This window comes from Nerophis ophidion, linkage group LG07 (assembly GCF_033978795.1).
Source record: "Nerophis ophidion isolate RoL-2023_Sa linkage group LG07, RoL_Noph_v1.0, whole genome shotgun sequence".
Taxonomy (NCBI): Eukaryota; Metazoa; Chordata; class Actinopteri; order Syngnathiformes; family Syngnathidae; genus Nerophis; species Nerophis ophidion.
The window spans coordinates 17,396,017-17,414,089 of NC_084617.1; the positions used below are offsets into that span (position 1 = coordinate 17,396,017).

The 18,073-nt window shown below is 39.7% G+C and overlaps 1 protein-coding gene across 4 annotated transcripts in view; it reads right to left on the minus strand.

The window, feature by feature from the left end:
• The window catches only part of asic2 (acid-sensing (proton-gated) ion channel 2), a 755,611-nt gene that overhangs the window by 46,116 nt on the left and 691,422 nt on the right, over positions 1-18,073 (minus strand). For all 4 annotated transcript variants that reach the window (XR_009807424.1, XM_061905484.1, XM_061905483.1 and 1 more), the window contains one exon: positions 11,822-11,949. Coding sequence is in view for 3 of the 4 variants with exons in the window: in XM_061905484.1 (XP_061761468.1) it covers positions 11,822-11,949 (128 nt within the window). In the remaining variant the exon portion in view is untranslated. The remainder of the gene's footprint in view (positions 1-11,821; positions 11,950-18,073) is intronic.

Sequence of the window (18,073 nt, forward strand, 5' to 3'; positions counted from 1 at the left end):
GTCATGGGGAAGACATACAAACTCCACACAGAAAGATCCCGAGCCCAGGCTCGAACCCAGAACATTTGTATTGTGAAGCAGACGCACTAACCCCCCTTCCACTGTGCTGCCTGCTGTTGTGTCATTGGGAATGAAATATTTTAGTAAAAGATGAAAAAAAGACTATTGTTTTGTCTACGGCTCATAACTTCCTTTCATGCAGATATTCTGAACCTTTTTCGTCAGGACTTTTATGGCTACTATTATTACTTTTGTCAGTAATTAACGTGGCAGAGTTGTTTTATTTGGAATGTGGTGTTATCATGTATAATGTATCTGTCAGGCTTGCCCTTGACAGTTTGGTTGTGTTTTAGTTTTTCCTCTGTGTTTGGTTGTATTTTCTGTCAGCGCTCTTGTTTTGGTTCTGTTTCCTGTTCGTCGCCCTGAGTGCTGTGTCCCCTCAGCTGTGGCTGAATGGCACTCGGCCACACCTGCTGTCAATAAGCCAGTTACTATTTAAACCTGCTTTGTCCTCCACTCTGTGTTGGAGTATTGTCGTGTTGTTTCGTTGTATGCTGTAAGCTATCAGCTATTCCCTGGATCCTGACTCCTGTTCCTGCTTCCTGGTTTCTGGTTCGTGTGATCCTTTTCTTATTTTTGAACATTAAAACCATGTTTTCCTGCTCAATGCCTGCCAGCATCTCTGCATCTTGGGGTTTGTCACAAACTCACTGTGACAGTATCATGCCTTAATGTTGTACTGTGTCTAGGGATGAGTACCTGGGAATCGGTACCAATGTGTGTGAATTGTGAATTATATTTCTATAGCGCTTTTCTCTAGTGAATCAAAGAGCTTTACATAGTGAAACCCACTATCTAAGTTACATTTACACCAGTGTGGGTGTCACTGGGAGCAGGTGGGTAAAGTGTCTTGTCCGAGGACACAACGGCAGTAACTACGATGGCGGAAGCGGGAATCGAACCCGGAACCCTCAAGTTGCTGGCACGGCCACTCAACCAACCGAGCTATGCCCCCCCATTGTTGTTTTTGTTTATAAAAGCCGATGTCCAGTAGTGTTGTCCCGATACCAATATTTTTTTTACCGGTACCAAAATATTTCGGTACTTTTTGGTACTTTTCTAAATAACTACAAAAATGTCATTATTGGCTTTATTTTAACAAAAAAATCTTAGGGTACATTAAAAATTTTGCAAGTTTGTCCTTAAATAAAATAGTGAACATACAAGACAACTTGTCTTTTAGTAGTAAGTAAGCAAACAAAGGCCTCTAATTTAGCATTTATCATTCTATTATTTTGTCAACATTATGAGGGACAAGTGGTAGAAAATTGATTATTATTCTACTTGTTCATTTACTGTTAGTATTTGCTTACTTTCTCTTTTAGCGTGTTCTATCTACACTTCAGTTAAAATGTAATAATCACTTATTCTTCTGTTGTTTGGATGCTTTACATTACTTTTGGATGATACCACAAATTTGGGTATCAATCCGATACCAAGTATTTACAGGTCATATTCAAAGTCCTCATGTGTCCAGGGACATATTTCCTGAGTTTATAAACATAATATACGTTTTATAAAAACAAAAGAAGATTTTGTGATGCTAAAAAGTATCGATGTAATCATAGTAGTATCGACTAGATACACTCCTGTACTTGGTATCATTACAGTGGATGTTAGGTGTAGATCCACCAATGGCATTTGTTTACATTGTGACGTCCCAGAAGAGTTGGCGCTGCAGGGAGTTCTGGGAATTGGTTCCGTAGTGTTTATGTTGTGTTGCGGTGCAAATATTCTCCCAAAATATTTTTGTCATTGTTGTTTGGTGTGGTTTCGGGGTCACCAACTCGGTGCCCGCGGGCACCAGGTAGCCCGTAAGGACCAGATGAGTAACCCGCTGGCCTGTTCTAAAAATAGATCAAATAGCAGCACTTACCAGTGAGCTGCCTCTATTCTTTTAAATTGTATTTATTTACTAGCAAGCTGGTCTCACTTTGCTCGACATTTTCAATTCTAAGAGAGACAAAACTCAATGCCAACCCTTGATCCTGAGTGCCGAGCAGGGAGGTAATGGGTCCCATTTTTATGGTCTTTGGTTTTAACTCACAACTTACCGATCTCAGAGCAGACATTCGAACCACTAGGCCACTGAGAAGGTATTCTGTACATCCCTACTGTCCAGTTGTTATATCTTGTTTCATTTTCACATTTCTAAATCTCACTTGCAAGTATGACACTCAAAGTTAAATGCAGGAGTGTATAGTTTATGCTGTTTTTTATTATGCCCTAAAAAGTGTTGATACTTTAAGTATTGTACTTATTAAACACCAGATTGTCGATTTTAACATGCATTATAGTTGTAATTTGTTTGTAAACAAATTTGGAGGCGTTGAAATCGCCATGTAAAATTATTATTGCTAATCTGTAGCATGTCAACTGCAAAGCTAATGTACGTTAGCGTCAAGCTAGCGCATTTTTGGAAAAATGAAGCCTTACTTTACATACGCGAGAGCCTTTCTTGATTCAATTTCATTGTTGGCATTAAAATGTCAAGATTACCTCGAGGTAGTTTGGCGGGGTCCGCTCTCAGTGCTGCTGGAGTGATCGCCAAGTGCCGAAGTGTAACTAGCCGTGACGTCACGCGTAACCCAGGTACCGAACCATGGATTTTACGTGAATCAGTACTTGGGTAAGAACGGCGGGATTTGGTCGGTGCCAGAAAACCCAACCCTCATTGTACTGTATGTAGGCGTCCTTGAATTTTTGGACCCCACGAAGAATAGCGAACACTAATGCATCAGCAAATACGATCTTAACAAACATATAATATATATATTTTATTTGCAGGTGTTGTGACTTTTTAATAAATCCAGCAAACGCCGGATGACCATGATGAAAAACTAGCAGTACCAGCGCAGTAAGTGAGTGTGCCATACCCTCACATGCCATCATTTACTCATCCCTGCTGATCACATATGAGTGCACTTGGGAATATTTCCAAATTCCCAGCGGTCTTGAATGCAACGCTGCGGCATAATTAAGACGCTTAAATGTGATTTCCATGTTCAGATGGTAGGAACTTGACGCTGATGTAACTTGGCTTGACATCACAGCATCAATATTTCAACTTTAAGATGGTGACAGAAAGTCTGGGCACGTTATTATTTGCAATTTTTTTTAATCATATACTGTAATCCATGTGGCCCATGGGCTGATTTTTGGCATATTGTAAAAATACAATTAATTCCATATATTATTTGCTATTGCACTAGTTATCTCTGTCAGATATAACACAAACTAAGACGTGGATGCTTGTTTTTCCATAATTATTTTGCTAGCCAATGAGGTAAAATCCACGGCATGTCAACCCATTGTCCAGCACATCTCTTAAGGCATGGAGGACATGATGTTTACAAAACGTACTGTCGCACCGTCACACTAGCTGGCATCTGTTATGTGGTCATTTACAACTCTATCATAATGATTAGGGGTGCATGAGAAAGTGGGGAAACAAAATGTAGTTATCTTTGAACATGTTGTTGTTTAGAAACAATTGTGTCAGCACAACGCAGCAGCAACACAACCAATGTTGCAGCAGCAACACAACCAACGTTGTAGCAGCAACACAACCAAAGTTGTAGCAGCAATACGACCAATGTTGTAACAGCAACACGACCATTGTTGAGCATCAACACAACCAATGTTGTAGCAGCAACACAACCAATGCTTTAGCAGCACACAACCAATGTTTTAGCGACAACACAACCAATGTTGTAGCGGCAACACAACCAACGTCGTAGTAGCAACACAACCGATGTTGTAGCAGCAACACAACAAATGTTATAGCAGTAACACAACCAATGTTGTAGCAGCAACACAACCAACTTTGTAGCAGCAACACAACCAACATTGTAGCAGCAACACAACCAACTGTGTAGCAGCAACACATCCAGCTTTGTAGCAGCAACACAACCAACGTTGTAGCAGCAACAAAACCAACTTTGTAGCAGCAACACAACCAATGTTGTAGCGGAAACACAACCAACGTTGCAGCGGCAACACAACCAAAGTTGTAGCAGCAACACAACCAAAGTTGCAGCAGCAACACAACCAACGTTGTAGCAGCAACACAACCAACGTTGTAGCAGCAACACAATCAATGTTGTAGCAGCAACACAACCAACGTTGTAGCAGCAACACAACCAACGTTGTAGCAGCAATATAACCAACGTTGTAGCAGCAACACAACCAACTGTGTAGCAGCAACACAACCAATGTTGTAGCGGAAACACAACCAACGTTGCAGCGGCAACATAACCAAAGTTGTAGCAGCAACACAACCAAAGTTGCAGCAGCAACACAACCAACGTTGTAGCAGCAACACAACCAACGTTGTAGCAGCAACACAATCAATGTTGTAGCAGCAACACAACCAACGTTGTAGCAGCAACACAACCAACGTTGTAGCAGCAACACAACCAACGTTGTAGCAGCAACATAACCAACGTTGTAGCAGCAACACAACCAACGTTGTAGCAGCAAAACAACCAACGTTGTAGCAGCAACACAACCAATGTTGTAGCAGCAACATAACCAACGTTGTAGCAGCAACACAACCAACGTTGTAGCAGCAAAACAACCAACATTGTAGCAGCAACACAACCAACTTTGTAGCAGCAACACAACCAAAGTTGCAGCAGCAACACAACCAACATTGCAGCGGCAAGACAACCAATGTTGTAGCAGCAACACAACCAACATTGTAGCAGCAACACAACCAACGTTGTAGCAGCAACACAACCAATGTTGTAGCAGCAACACAACCAATGTTGTTGCAGCAACACAACCAACGTTGTAGCAGCAACACAACCAACGTTGTAGCAGCAACACAACCAATGTTGTAGCAGCAACACAACCAACAGTGTAGTAGCAAAACAACCGACGTTGTAGCAGCAACACAACCGATGTTGTAGCAGCAACCCAACCGATGTTGTAGCAGCAAAACAACCGATGTTGTAGCAGCAACACAACCAGCGTTATAGCAGCAACACAACCAATGTGGTAGTAGCAACACAACCAATGTTGTAGCAGCAACACAACCTACGTTGTAGCAGCAACACAACCAACGTTGCAGCAGCAACACAACCAAGGTTGTAGCAGCAACACAGCCAACGTTGTAGCAGCAACACAACCAATGTTGTAGCAGCAACACAACCGATGTTGTAGCAGCAGCACAACCAACGTTATAGCAGCAACACAACCAACTTTGTAGCAGCAACACAACCAACGTTGTAGCAGCAACACAACCAACATTGTAGCAGCAACACAACCAATGTTGCAGCAGCAACACAGACCAATTTTGTAGCAACAACACAACCATTGTTGAGCAGCAACACAACCAATGTTGTAGCAGCAACACAACCGATGTTGTAGCAGCAACACAACCAATGTTGTAGCAGCAACACAACCAATGCTGTAGCAGCAACACAACCATTGTTGAGCAGCAACACAACCAATGTTGTAGCAGCAACACAACCAACGTCGTAGCAGCAATACAACCAATGTTGTAGCAGCAACACAACCAATGTTGTAGCAGCAACACAACCAATGTTGTAGCAGCGCTAAGGAGCAAACTGCTTGGTCAGTTTTTCACAACAACATCCCACATTTTAAAGCGCACGCAGAGCTAGAGGATGCTGCTGGTGGCTGACCAATCATCAAATGCAGCAACTGACATCTTGTGAAGTTGATGACAAAAATCGGGAGGTTAATTTATGCGACATAGGAATTGTTAATAAGATATTTTTATACCGAGGGCAGGGTCCCCAAACGTATATATATATATATATATATATATATATATATATGTATATACACACATATAAATATATACATATATATAGATGTATACACATAATACACATATAAATATATATACACATATATATAGATATAGATATATGCACACATATATATATACACACACATATGTATATATACATACATACATACATACATACATACATATATATGTATACATACATATACATATATACATTTTAGGCGGGTTTATTTTCTACCCTTTTGTCACGTTTCACTTGGTTGTAAATTATGTCAATCAAGAGGGGTGTGACGTTCATGTGTTGTCAATATTCAGTGTTTTATCGTTTGTAGAAAAATGTAAAATTCCATTATATTTTTTGGGGCGGTCTGTCATCACGTTTTTAGAATTCAATCAGTGAGGTTTTGTATTAGTGTTCCTAAAAATCAGATATACGGGCCCCCAGACATATTTTTCAAAAGAATTGGCCAGGCCTGCTCTAACCACAAGGCCACTATAGTGCAAAAATACGTAAAATTTTCATTAAAGATCTGCAATATAGTGAAGCTTTGAAATCTGGTGAAGGTTCACTGTAAAAATCCTGGGTATTTGCTTTAAAGGTCCTTTTCTTATTTGCTTTTTGTCATTTGTTTGGAGGCTCTTTTGTCACCTTGACAAGAAATACTTGTTGTTGTTTCATAAAACCCCGCGTGGCTTCAATAACATTTTTTTTTTGTGTCCCAGTCTGACTCCGTTAATCGTTTTTCAAAGTCGTGTCGGCGCCACTTGGACGCTGACGTCAAAGAGCTTGAAGACGGCTGCAGAAGCGAGGTCGAGTGCGAGGTTCGGCCGGGAATACACAACAATGGCGACCCGGACAAGGACGCGACTATCAAGTTGGAGCCCGGGCAGAAAATGAATTTCTAAAGCCTTCACTTGAAAACACTAAATGGAGAAGAAAACAGCAACACTGAGGTCAAGATGGTCGACATTTGGCTGCATCGATTGAAGTGAAAATGTCCACTTTTATGTTTGTTAAAGGTCCCCATGGAGCAAAAATCCTTTTTAATGAAATCCTGCGCTTTTCAATCTCTCAAACGGCTGCTTTGAAGATAAGGTTAGGGGCTGCTGGTCTTTCAAACAGGAGAAGCTCATTTTGAAATTGTGGCTTGTTATTAAGTCATAAAAGAAAACCATCCCTCATAATGGACACCAAAGTCCCACCATTTTGTAACAAAACAATAGATGAATCAGGCTTCACTACAAATCCTAAAATAAAGTCTACCTAACTTTCTAACTATCAGCTACGGACCTTGGAGCTGATGGCAACATAGAATGATGTTTAAATGTGAGTGTGATGTTAGCGTGGAGCATCAGGAGTGGGTACCATATTGGGTCCTTTTTTTGGTACCGACCGAATCCAGCCGATTCATGTAAAATCCAACGGTGCCGTCTTATAGTACCTCATCGCACTTCGGCACTTGGCGATCAATCCAGCAGCACTGAGAGCGGACTCTGCCAAACTACCTAGACTCTAGGTCAGGGGTCCCCAAACTTTTTGACTCGGGTGGCCGCATGGGATATATATATATATATATATATATATATATATATATATATATATATATATATATATATATATATACCGTATTTTCTTGAATAGCCGCCTGGGCGCTAATTAATTTAAAACCTCTTCTCACCCCTGCGCCTATTCAAAGCATGCGGTAAAAGTGAGCAGGCGTTAATAATTTTAAAACCTCTTCTCACCCCTGCGCTTACCAATGGCATGCAGTAAATTAATTGAGTGTGATAATAAAATTAAAATAATAAAAAAATATTCTGCGTCCGCGGCCCGGTGGTCTACAGCAGTGGTCCCCAACCTTTTTGTATCCGCGGACCGATCAACCATTAATATTTTGTCGCGCGGCCCAGGGAGGCGGGGTGAGGGGGGGGGAGAGTGCTCCTTTTTTAAAAATTTTTTAATTTTTTAATTTTTTTTTGTTTGTCATGAAAAAAGGACGTTTTTGTCATGAAAAAGGGACGTTTTTGTGGTTGGTGCACTAATTGTAAGCTGAGATAGGCGCCAGCGCCCCCCGCGACCCCGAAAGGAAATAAGCGGTAGAAAATGGATGGATGGATGTTTGTCATGAAAAAGGGACGTTTTTGTCATGAAAAAGGGACGTTTTTGTGGTTGGTGCAATAATTGTAAGTGTATATTGTGTTTTTTATGTTGATTTGATAACAAACTAAAAAAAATAATAGCAATTATTTTATTTTTATTTTTTTTTTAAAGTCAAAATTGATAAAAAATTCTTCTGTGGCCCGGTACCAATCGGGCCACGGCCCGTTACCGCTGGTTGGGGACCACTGGTCTACAGCATGTCATCGCGCCCACTTTTACACCATGCTGTCTGCGTCCCGGCCAGAGGCATGCATTTCACTGCTTTAAAAACGAAATAGCAATGCATACCTTTTACACTGATGGTTGTGATATAAACAACTTTAAAACTCTTACTAATATGCGCCACACCCTGTGAACCCTCACCAAGCACATTTCTGGACAGCATTGGCTCTGTGGCACATTCTAAACGCGCCCCCAACCCCGCCCACCTCAACCAACGGACGGAAGGGGGTGGGTGGTAGGGTTTGTTGCCAGCGGGTGCTCCTTTTTAAAAAAAAAAAAAAAAATTTTTATTTTTTTTTGTTTGTCATGAAAAAGGGACGTTTTTTTCATGAAAAAGGGACGTTTTTGTGGTTGGTGCACTAATTGTAAGTGTATATTGTGTTTTTTATGTTGATTTAATAAAAAAAATAATAACAATTATTTTATTTTTATTTTTTTAAAAGTAAAAATTGATAAAAAATTCTTCTTTGGCCCGGCACCGCTGGTTGGGGACCACTGGTCTACAGCATGTCATCGCGCCCACTTTTACACCATGCTGTCTGCGTCCCGTCACTGCTTTAAAAACGAGATAGCAATGCATACCTTTTACACTGATGGTTGTGATATAAACAACTTTAAAACTCTTACTAATATGCGCCACACTCTGTGAACCCTCACCAAGCACATTTCTGGAGAGCATTGGCTCTGTGGCACATTCTATACGCGCCCCCAACCCCGCCCACCTCAACCAACGCACGGAGGGGGGTGGGTGGTAGGGTTTGGTGCCAGCGGGTGTATGGACGGTGTAGCCAGGAGTCGTGGATGCATTGCATTGTGGGTAGGTGTTGTGCTGCGTTTGTGGTGTGTTGCAGGGCGTATGTTCTCCAGAAATGTGTTTGGTTAGGGTTCACAGAGTGTGGCACATATTATTAAGAGTGTTGAAGTTTTTTTATATCACAACCATTAGTGTGATCTGTATGGCTGTGGAACAAGACCCCTGGTTTACACACAGTAAGAGCAAAATAACTCAGCCGCCGTCTTTGGAATGACAGTAGGGAAGGGGTCTCTTGCGACGTCACAAATTTTTTATGGGACTCAAAAAATTTGACAATAACACAGGATACAAAAACTGGACAGCAGTTATCATTATCAAATATATATATTTAAATGTGGTAATAAAAAAAATGTTAATAATCAAATACCATAAATATGTGTTTAAAACACACAAAAGTACCAACAATTGTTACCATTGTGTATCGGTATCGATCCCCAGGTACTGGGAATATATACTAATATTAGGGGTGTGGGAAAAAATCGATTTGAATATGAATCGAATCGAGTATGTTGTGCGATTCAGAATCGATTCAATTTTTTTAAAAATCGATTTTTTTTTTTTTAATAACTCTAACAAACCACTACTCAGCAATACCATAACAAAGCAATCCAATTCCAAAACCAAACCTGACCCAGCAACACTCAGAACTGTAATAAACAGAGCAATTGAAAGGAGACACAAACACGACACAGAACAAACCAAAAGTAGTGAAACAAAAATGAATATTATCAATAACAGTATCAATATTAGTTATGATTTCAGCATAGCAGTGATTAAAAATCCCTCATTGACATTATCATTAGACATTTGTAAAAATGATAAAAAATAACAATAGTGTCACAGTGGCTTACACTTGCATCGCATCTCATAAGCTTGACAACACACTGTGTCCAATGTTTTCACATAAATAAAATACCGATAAGTCATATTTTTTGTTTGTTTAATAGTTAAAACAAATTTACATTATTGCAATCAGTTTATAAAACATTGTCCTTTACAATTATAAAAGCTTTGTTAAAAAAATCTACTACTCTGCTATCATGTCAGCAGACTAGGGTAGATCCTGCTGAAATCCTACATATTGAATCATTTTCAATCGGAAAAATATTGTTTTTGAAACAAAAATCCAATCGAATTGAAAAAAATCGATATATTATCGAATCGTGACCCCAAGAATCGATATTGAATCGAATTGTGGGACACCCAAAGATTCACAGCCCTAATATATATATATATATACATTTTTAGACAATATGATTTGGTTGAGCGGCTAGGAGACCCCGAGAGTAACAAGTGGTAGAAAATGGATTAGAAAGGACACATTATAAAAATAATGATAATTAAAAAAAACGTTGTTTTTTTTTTTCAACTTGGGACTTCCTGCACGCCGGATTCTGGACGCTGGCTGGCCGGATCCGGCTCACGGGCCGTAGTTTGGGGACCCCTGCTCTATGTAATGTTGCAATTCTCGATGCCAACAAAGCAATTGACTCAAAAAACCCAAGTAAAGTAAGTGTCCACTTTTCAAAAAATTTACATTGTCTTTGGTATTGACATGCCACTGATTAGCATTAGCAATTTTACATGGCGATTTCAACACCTCCTTGTTAACGAACCCCACAATTAAGATGCACTATTAAACATCTGGTGTGTAAAGTACACTACTTACAGTATTAACACTTGTTAGGGCGCAACACAGACCAAACCAACACACCATAAACTGTACATCACTACCACCTAATGTCTTGGAACTGCAACTTTTTTGAGACTCAAAAAATTGATAATAAAATAGGATATAGACACAGTAGAAGCATTGAAGTCCAATCTTAAAACTCATTTTTATACTTTAGCCTTTGAATAGACCCCGCTTTTAGGCCAGTTTATCTGCCGTTTCTTTTCTGCTCTGCCCCCCTCCGGACACATGTTCGGTGGCCACGGATGAATCGCTGGCTGTCCAGGGTCGGGACCCAGGATGGACCACTCGTCTGTGCATCGGTTGGGGACGTCTCTGCGCTGCTGACCAAGCTCCTCTCGGGATGGTGTCCTGTTGGCCCCAGTATGGACCGGACTCTCACTATTATGTTAGATCCACTATGTACTAGACTCTCACAATATTATGCTAGATCCACTCGACGTCCATTGCACCGGTCGCCACATCTGCGGTCCCCTCCAAGGTTTCTCATTGTTATCCCATTGGGTTGAGTTTTTGCTTGTCCTGATGTGGGATCTGAGCCGAGGATGTCGTTGTGGCTTGTGCAGCCCTTTGAGACACTTGTGATTTAGGGCTACATAAGTAATCATTGCTTGATTGATTGATTGATTGATTGATTGATTGATGGATTGATTGATTGATAGATATAATAACTGGACAGCAGTTATCATTATCATATACTGCATATTTTTAAATTTGGCAATTAAAAAAAAAAAAATGTACAATCAAAAACAATATTTATTTAACACACACAAAAATACCAAAAACTGGTACCCATTGAGTATCGGTATCAATTCCCAGGTACCGGGAATTGGTACCCCAATCACAAGACTAGGCCCATCTTGCTAATGTTTGTGTCCTCCTGTCCTTAATCTTACGTCGTCGTATGTTACATGACATAAACCACGTAGGTAGTTGGAGTTTGCTGCATCTAAAATTGCTGCAAAATGCTAAAATGTCGGACCACGGAAACAAAGAGTATAGTGAAGTCAAAGTTTTGATGCCTGAGACTTCGGCATGCGGTCTACTTATTTATTTATGTTAAGCAAGCATGCACATTCGGCGTCTTACCCTCTGTTCCTGCGTGGCTACAAAAGTCTGAAAGCCGGGCGCCACGCCGAAACCCAGCTCGTGCACAAACGGCGGCTCCGCTTGGCTGTGGATTTGGACTCGCACCCCCGCCTCAAATGCCGTGTCCTCTGCAAACAACACACAAGTCCTTTTTCGGTTAGTTGAGGTGCCTGGACTGCTCCCCAGCTGAAAGCTTAGGAATAACCTTTTCTTGTCACAACTAAATTCCATCCATCCATTTTCTACCGCTTGTCCTTTTATGGTGTCACGGAGGGTGCTGGAGCCTCCTAAATTGTTCAATGAAAAACATGCAGTGATGGAGAGCAAGACATTGACACACACACCCACACACACACCCACACACACTCACACACTGGTTATAATTTTTTGAAGCACCTATGAATCAGTGAAATTTGAGTCCGTCAAAATACCCACGAGTCAGTGAAACCCGAGTCTTTGTCGAAGCACCCATGAGTCCGTAAAACTTAAGTCTTTAAGTACCCATAAATTAGTGAAACTCCAGTCTTTGCCGAACACTTGTGAATCAGTGAAACTTGAGTCTTTGTCAAAGAACCAGTGAATTAGTGATACCTGAGTCTCTGTCAAGCACCGAGGAGTCAGTGAAACACGAGTCTTCGTTAAAGAACTCGCGAGTCAGTGAAACTCGAGTCTTTGTTGAAGCACCTATGAATCAGTGAGACTTGAGTCTTTGTTAAAGCACCCGTGAGTCAGTGAAACTTGAGTCTTTGGCGAATGCCTGTGATTCAGTGAAATTTGAGTCCGTCAAAATAGCCATGAGTCAGTGAAACTCAAGTTTTTTTTGAAGCACCTATGAATCAGAGAACCTCGAGTCTTTGTGAATAAGTGAAAGTTGAGTCTTAGTCAAGGCACCTGTGAGTCGGTGAAGCTCAAATCTTTGTTGAGTATCCATAAATCAGTGAAACTCGATTTTTTGTCGAAGCACCAGTGAATCAGTGATACCCGAGTATCCGTAAAGCACCCGTGAGTCAGTGAAACACGAGTCTTTGTCAAAGCACCCGCGAGTCAATGAAACTCGAATATTTGTTGAAGCACACATGAATCAGTGAAACTTGAGTCTTTGGCGAGTACCTGTGAGTCAATTAAATTTGAGTCTGTTAAAATACCCATGAGTCAGAGAAACTCGAGTCTTTGTCGAAGCTCCCATGAGTCCCTGAAACTTAAGTCTTTGAGTACTCATAAATCAGTGAAACTCGAGTCTTTGCCGAGCACTTGTGAATTAGTGAAACTTGAGTCTTTGTCAAAGCACCAGTGAATCAGTGATACCAGAGACTCTGTCAAGCACCAAGGAGTCAGTGAAACACGAGTCTTCGTTGAAGCACTCGCGAGTCAGTGAAACTCAAACCTTTGTTGATGCACCCACGAATCAGTGAAACTTGAGTCTATGGCGAGTACCTATGAGTCAGTGAAACTTGAATCTTTGTTGAAGCACCTATGAATCAGTGAAACTCGAGTCTTTGCCGAGCACTTGTGAATTAGTGAAACTTGAGTCTTTGTCAATGCACCAGTAAATCAGTGATACCCGAGTCTCTGTCAAGCACCAAGGAGTCAGTGAAACAAGAGTCTTCGTTAAAGCACTCACGAGTCAGTGAAACTCGAACCTTTGTTGATGCGCCCACGAATCAGTGAAACTTGAGTCTTTGGCGAGTACCTATGAGTCAGTGAAACTTGAGTCTTTGTTGAAGCACCTATGAATCAGTGAAACTTGAGTATTTGTTGAAGCACCTATGAATCAGTGAAACTCGAGTCTTTGCCAAGCACTTGTGAATCAGTAAAAGTTGAGTCTTAGTCAAGGAACCTGTGAGTCGGTGAAGCTCAAATCTTTATTGACTATCCATAAATCAGTGAAAGTTGAGTCTTAGTCGAGGAACCTGTGAGTCGGTGAAGCTCAAATCTTTGTTGAGTATCCATAAATCAGTGAAACTCGATTCTTTGTCGAAGTACTAGTGAATCAGTGAAACCCGAGTCTCTGTCAACCACCAAGGAGTCAGTGAAACAAGAGTCTTCGTCAAAGCACATGCGAGTCAGTGAAACTCGAATATTTGTTGAAGCACCCATGAATCAGTAAAACTTGTGTCTTTGTCAAAGCACCCATGAGTCAATGAAACTTGAGTCTTTGGCAAGTACCTGTGAGTCAATTAAATTTGAGTCTGTTAAATTACCCATGAGTCAGTGAAACTCGAGTGTTTGTCGAAGCACCCATGAGTCCCTGAAACTTAAGTCTTTGAGTACTCATAAATCAGTGAAACTCGAGTCTTTGCTGAGCACTTGTGAATCAGTGAAACTCGAGTCTTTGTCGAAGCACCAGTGAATCAGTGATACCCGAGTCTCTGTCAAGCACCAAGGAGTCAGTGAAACTCAAGTCTTTGTCGAAGCACCAGTGAATCAGTGATACCCGAGTCTCTGTCAAGCACCAAGGAGTCAGTGAAACTCAAGTCTTTGTCGAAGCACCTATGAATCAGTGAAGCTTGAGTATTTGTCAAGCACTGATCAGTCAGTGAAACTCGAGTCGCTGTCAAAGCTCCTGTGAGTCATTAAAACTAAAAAAAAATTAAATTGTTTTGTCCGATTGTTATTCTTTACTGTTGGGTTATTAATATTATTATTTCCGGCAAATTCCTTTAGCATTTTTGAGGGCTTTAACATACTTAAAACGTTACTGACTCTTGCCGGCATATACCTTGGTCAAAATGTAAATAATCCTCACAGAGCTTAGAATGTAAGACGTACAGGAAATCGGCCAGTTTGGTTCCCAGGTACCATTTCCGGTTTTTTCTCCTATGCAGAAAAAATAAACAAACTGAAACTCTGTCAATGACTTTGCATTTTATCATCTGATATCCTTTTTAAAAACTCATATGGTTCTTGTTGTGGCATGAATAATATTTCTGGAAGTTGGAAATGTCCTGGGACTCAGTTCTTTGTCCCGTGTTGACGTTAATCTGCAAGAGTCCTCGTTAGAGCGGCGCCAAGAAGAAAGAAAGCGCTGACTCAGCAAATAAACGACCTTAGCTAATAATCAAGCGCCTGCTGAGTTTGTCGTCCCGTTGTTTGCCATCTTGTTGTGAGCTCTGCTGCTTTCTTGGCACATTAACCCCAGCGCGTGAATCAATTTCATCAAGTCCAAAGCAATAAAAAAAAGATTAATTAGAGACTGGTAATAAAACGGTGAGATGAATCAAGTCAGAAAAAAACAAAAACAAAAGGGTAAGGCTAATCTGAAAGGCCATATATGCTATTTATAATATATAGTGGTGGTGTAACAATACACCACCATAATTAGGGGTTGGTCAAGTCACCCCAGCAGACACAAGACATTAAAACAATGTTGAGAACTTGTTGAATTAAGTCCTGACGTTGAGCAACTTAAATTTAACGTTAAAACAACATGCTTTTTGACAACGTTTAATCAATGTTGGGTTCTGACGTTGAACTGACCATCGAAATTTGGTCATTTTCCCACCCATATTCTACAACACAAATACAACGTTGAAACAACATGCTTTTTGACAACGTTTAATCAATATTGGGTTCTGACGTTGATCTAACCATTGAAATTTGGTCATTTTCCGACCATAATTTGTACAACACAAATACAACGTTGAAACAACATGCTTTCTGATGACGTTCAATCAATGTTGAGTTCTGACGTTGAACTAACAATTGAAATTTGGTCATTTTCCCACCAATATTCTACAACACAAATACAACGTTGAAACAACATGATTTTTGACAACGTTGAATCAATGTTGGGTTCTGACATTGAACTGACCATTGAAATTTGGTCATTTTCCAACCATAATTCTACAACACAAATACAACATTGAAACAACATGCTTTTTGACAATGTTGAATCAATGTTGGGTTCCGATGTTGAACTGACCATCGAAATGTGGTCATTTTCCCACCCATATTCTACAACACAAATACAACGTTGAAACAACATGCTTTTTGACAACGTTTAATCAATATTGGGTTCTGACGATGATCTGACCATTGAAATTTGGTCATTTTCCGACCATAATTTGTACAAAACAAATACAACGTTGAAACAACATGCTTTCTGATGACGTTCAATTAATGTTGGGATCTGACGTTGATCTGACCATTGAAATTTGGTCATTTTCCAACCATAATTCTACAACACAAATACAACGTTGAAACAACATGCTTTTTGACAACGTTTAATCAATACTGGCTTCTGACGTTGATCTGACCATTGAAATTTGGTCGTTTTCCGACCATGATTCTACAACACAAATACAAAGTTGAAACAACATGCTTTTTGACAACGTTTAATCAATGTTGGGTTCTGACGTTGAACTGAGCATTGAAATTTGGTCATTTTCCGACCATAATTCTACAACACAAATACAACGTTTAAACAACATGCTTTCTGACGACGTTTAATCAAAGTTAGGTTTTGACGCTAATCTGACCATTGAAATTTTTTAATTTTTCAACCATAATTCTACAGCACAAATACAACTTTTAAACAACATGCTTTTTGACAACGTTCAATCAATGTTGGGTTCTGACGTTGAACTGAGCATTGAAATTTGGTCGTTTCCCAAACCTAATTCCACAACACAAATACAACGTTGAAACAACATGCTTTTTGACAACGTCCAATCAATGTTAGGTTCTGACGTTGAAATGACCATTGAAATTTGGTCATTTTCCGACCAAAATTCTTCAACACAAATACAGCGTTGAAACAACATGCTTTTTGACAACCTTTAATCAATGTTGGATTCTGACTCTGATCTGACCGTTGAAATTTGGTCCGTTCCCCACCAATATTAAACAACACAAATACAAAGTTGAAACAACATGCTTTTTGACAACGTTGAATCAATATTGGGTTCTGACGTTGAACTGACCATTGAAATTGGGTCATTTTCCAACCATAATTCTACAACACAAATACAACGTTGAAACAACATGCTTTTTGACAACGTTTAATCAATACTGGCTTCTGACGTTGATCTGACCATTGAAATTTGGTCGTTTCCCAAACCTAATTCCACAACACAAATACAACGTGGAAACAACATGCTTTTTGACAACGTCCAATCAATATTAGGTTCTGACGTTGAAATGACCATTGAAATTTGGTAATTTTCCGACCATAATTCTACAACACAAATACAACATTGAAACAACATGCTTTTTGACAATGTTGAATCAATGTTGGGTTCTGACGTTGAACTGACCATCGAAATTTGGTCATTTTCCCACCCATATTCTACAACACAAATACAACGTTGAAACAACATGCGTTTTGACAACGTTTAATCAATATTGGGTTCTGACGTTGATCTAACCATTGAAATTTGGTCATTTTCCGACCATAATTTGTACAACACAAATACAACGTTGAAACAACATGCTTTCTGATGACGTTCAATCAATGTTGAGTTCTGACGTTGAACTAACGATTGAAATTTGGTCATTTTCCCACCAATATTCTACAACACAAATACAACGTTGAAACAACATCATTTTTGACAACGTTGAATCAATGTTGGGTTCTGACGTTGAACTGACCATTGAAATTTGGTCATTTTCCAACCATAATTCTACAACACAAATACAACATTAAAACAACATGCTTTTTGACAACTTTTATTCAATGTCAGGTTCTGACGTTGAACTGACCATTGAATTTTGGTCATTTCCCAACCAACAACGTGGATCCAACAATAGATGTCAATGTTGTCTCAGTTTACTATTTTGCAACGATGTATCAAAGTCAGTTTTAAAGGACATGTATGTAGAATCAACGTTGTATCAATGTCTTGTGCCTGCTGGGACAGGTTCGGTTTTATTTTGCGCACAGTAAAGAAAAAAACAAACACACATAAAACTGCTTAGCTGCTTTGGTTTCTGTTCCTTTATGTATTTCACCAGCAAAGCCAAGTGTTTGCAAGAATAAGACTTTAACAATGGAATATTTTCAAGCTCTGGCTTCTCCTTGGCACTTTAAAAAAAATCAATCCATTGAACAATATGGAAAAATGCACTTTCTATGCAACATCATTGATATGATGAGCAGTTTACGTTTGAACATGAAAACACAAAATCTTCATAAATAATACAGGATTAGATAGGGATAAAATAATGAAAAGACAGTTGCAAAAATGACCCATAAATTATCAAATAAAATTATAATAGTTTTAGACAGGACTTGTCAGAATTATATCAACCCTT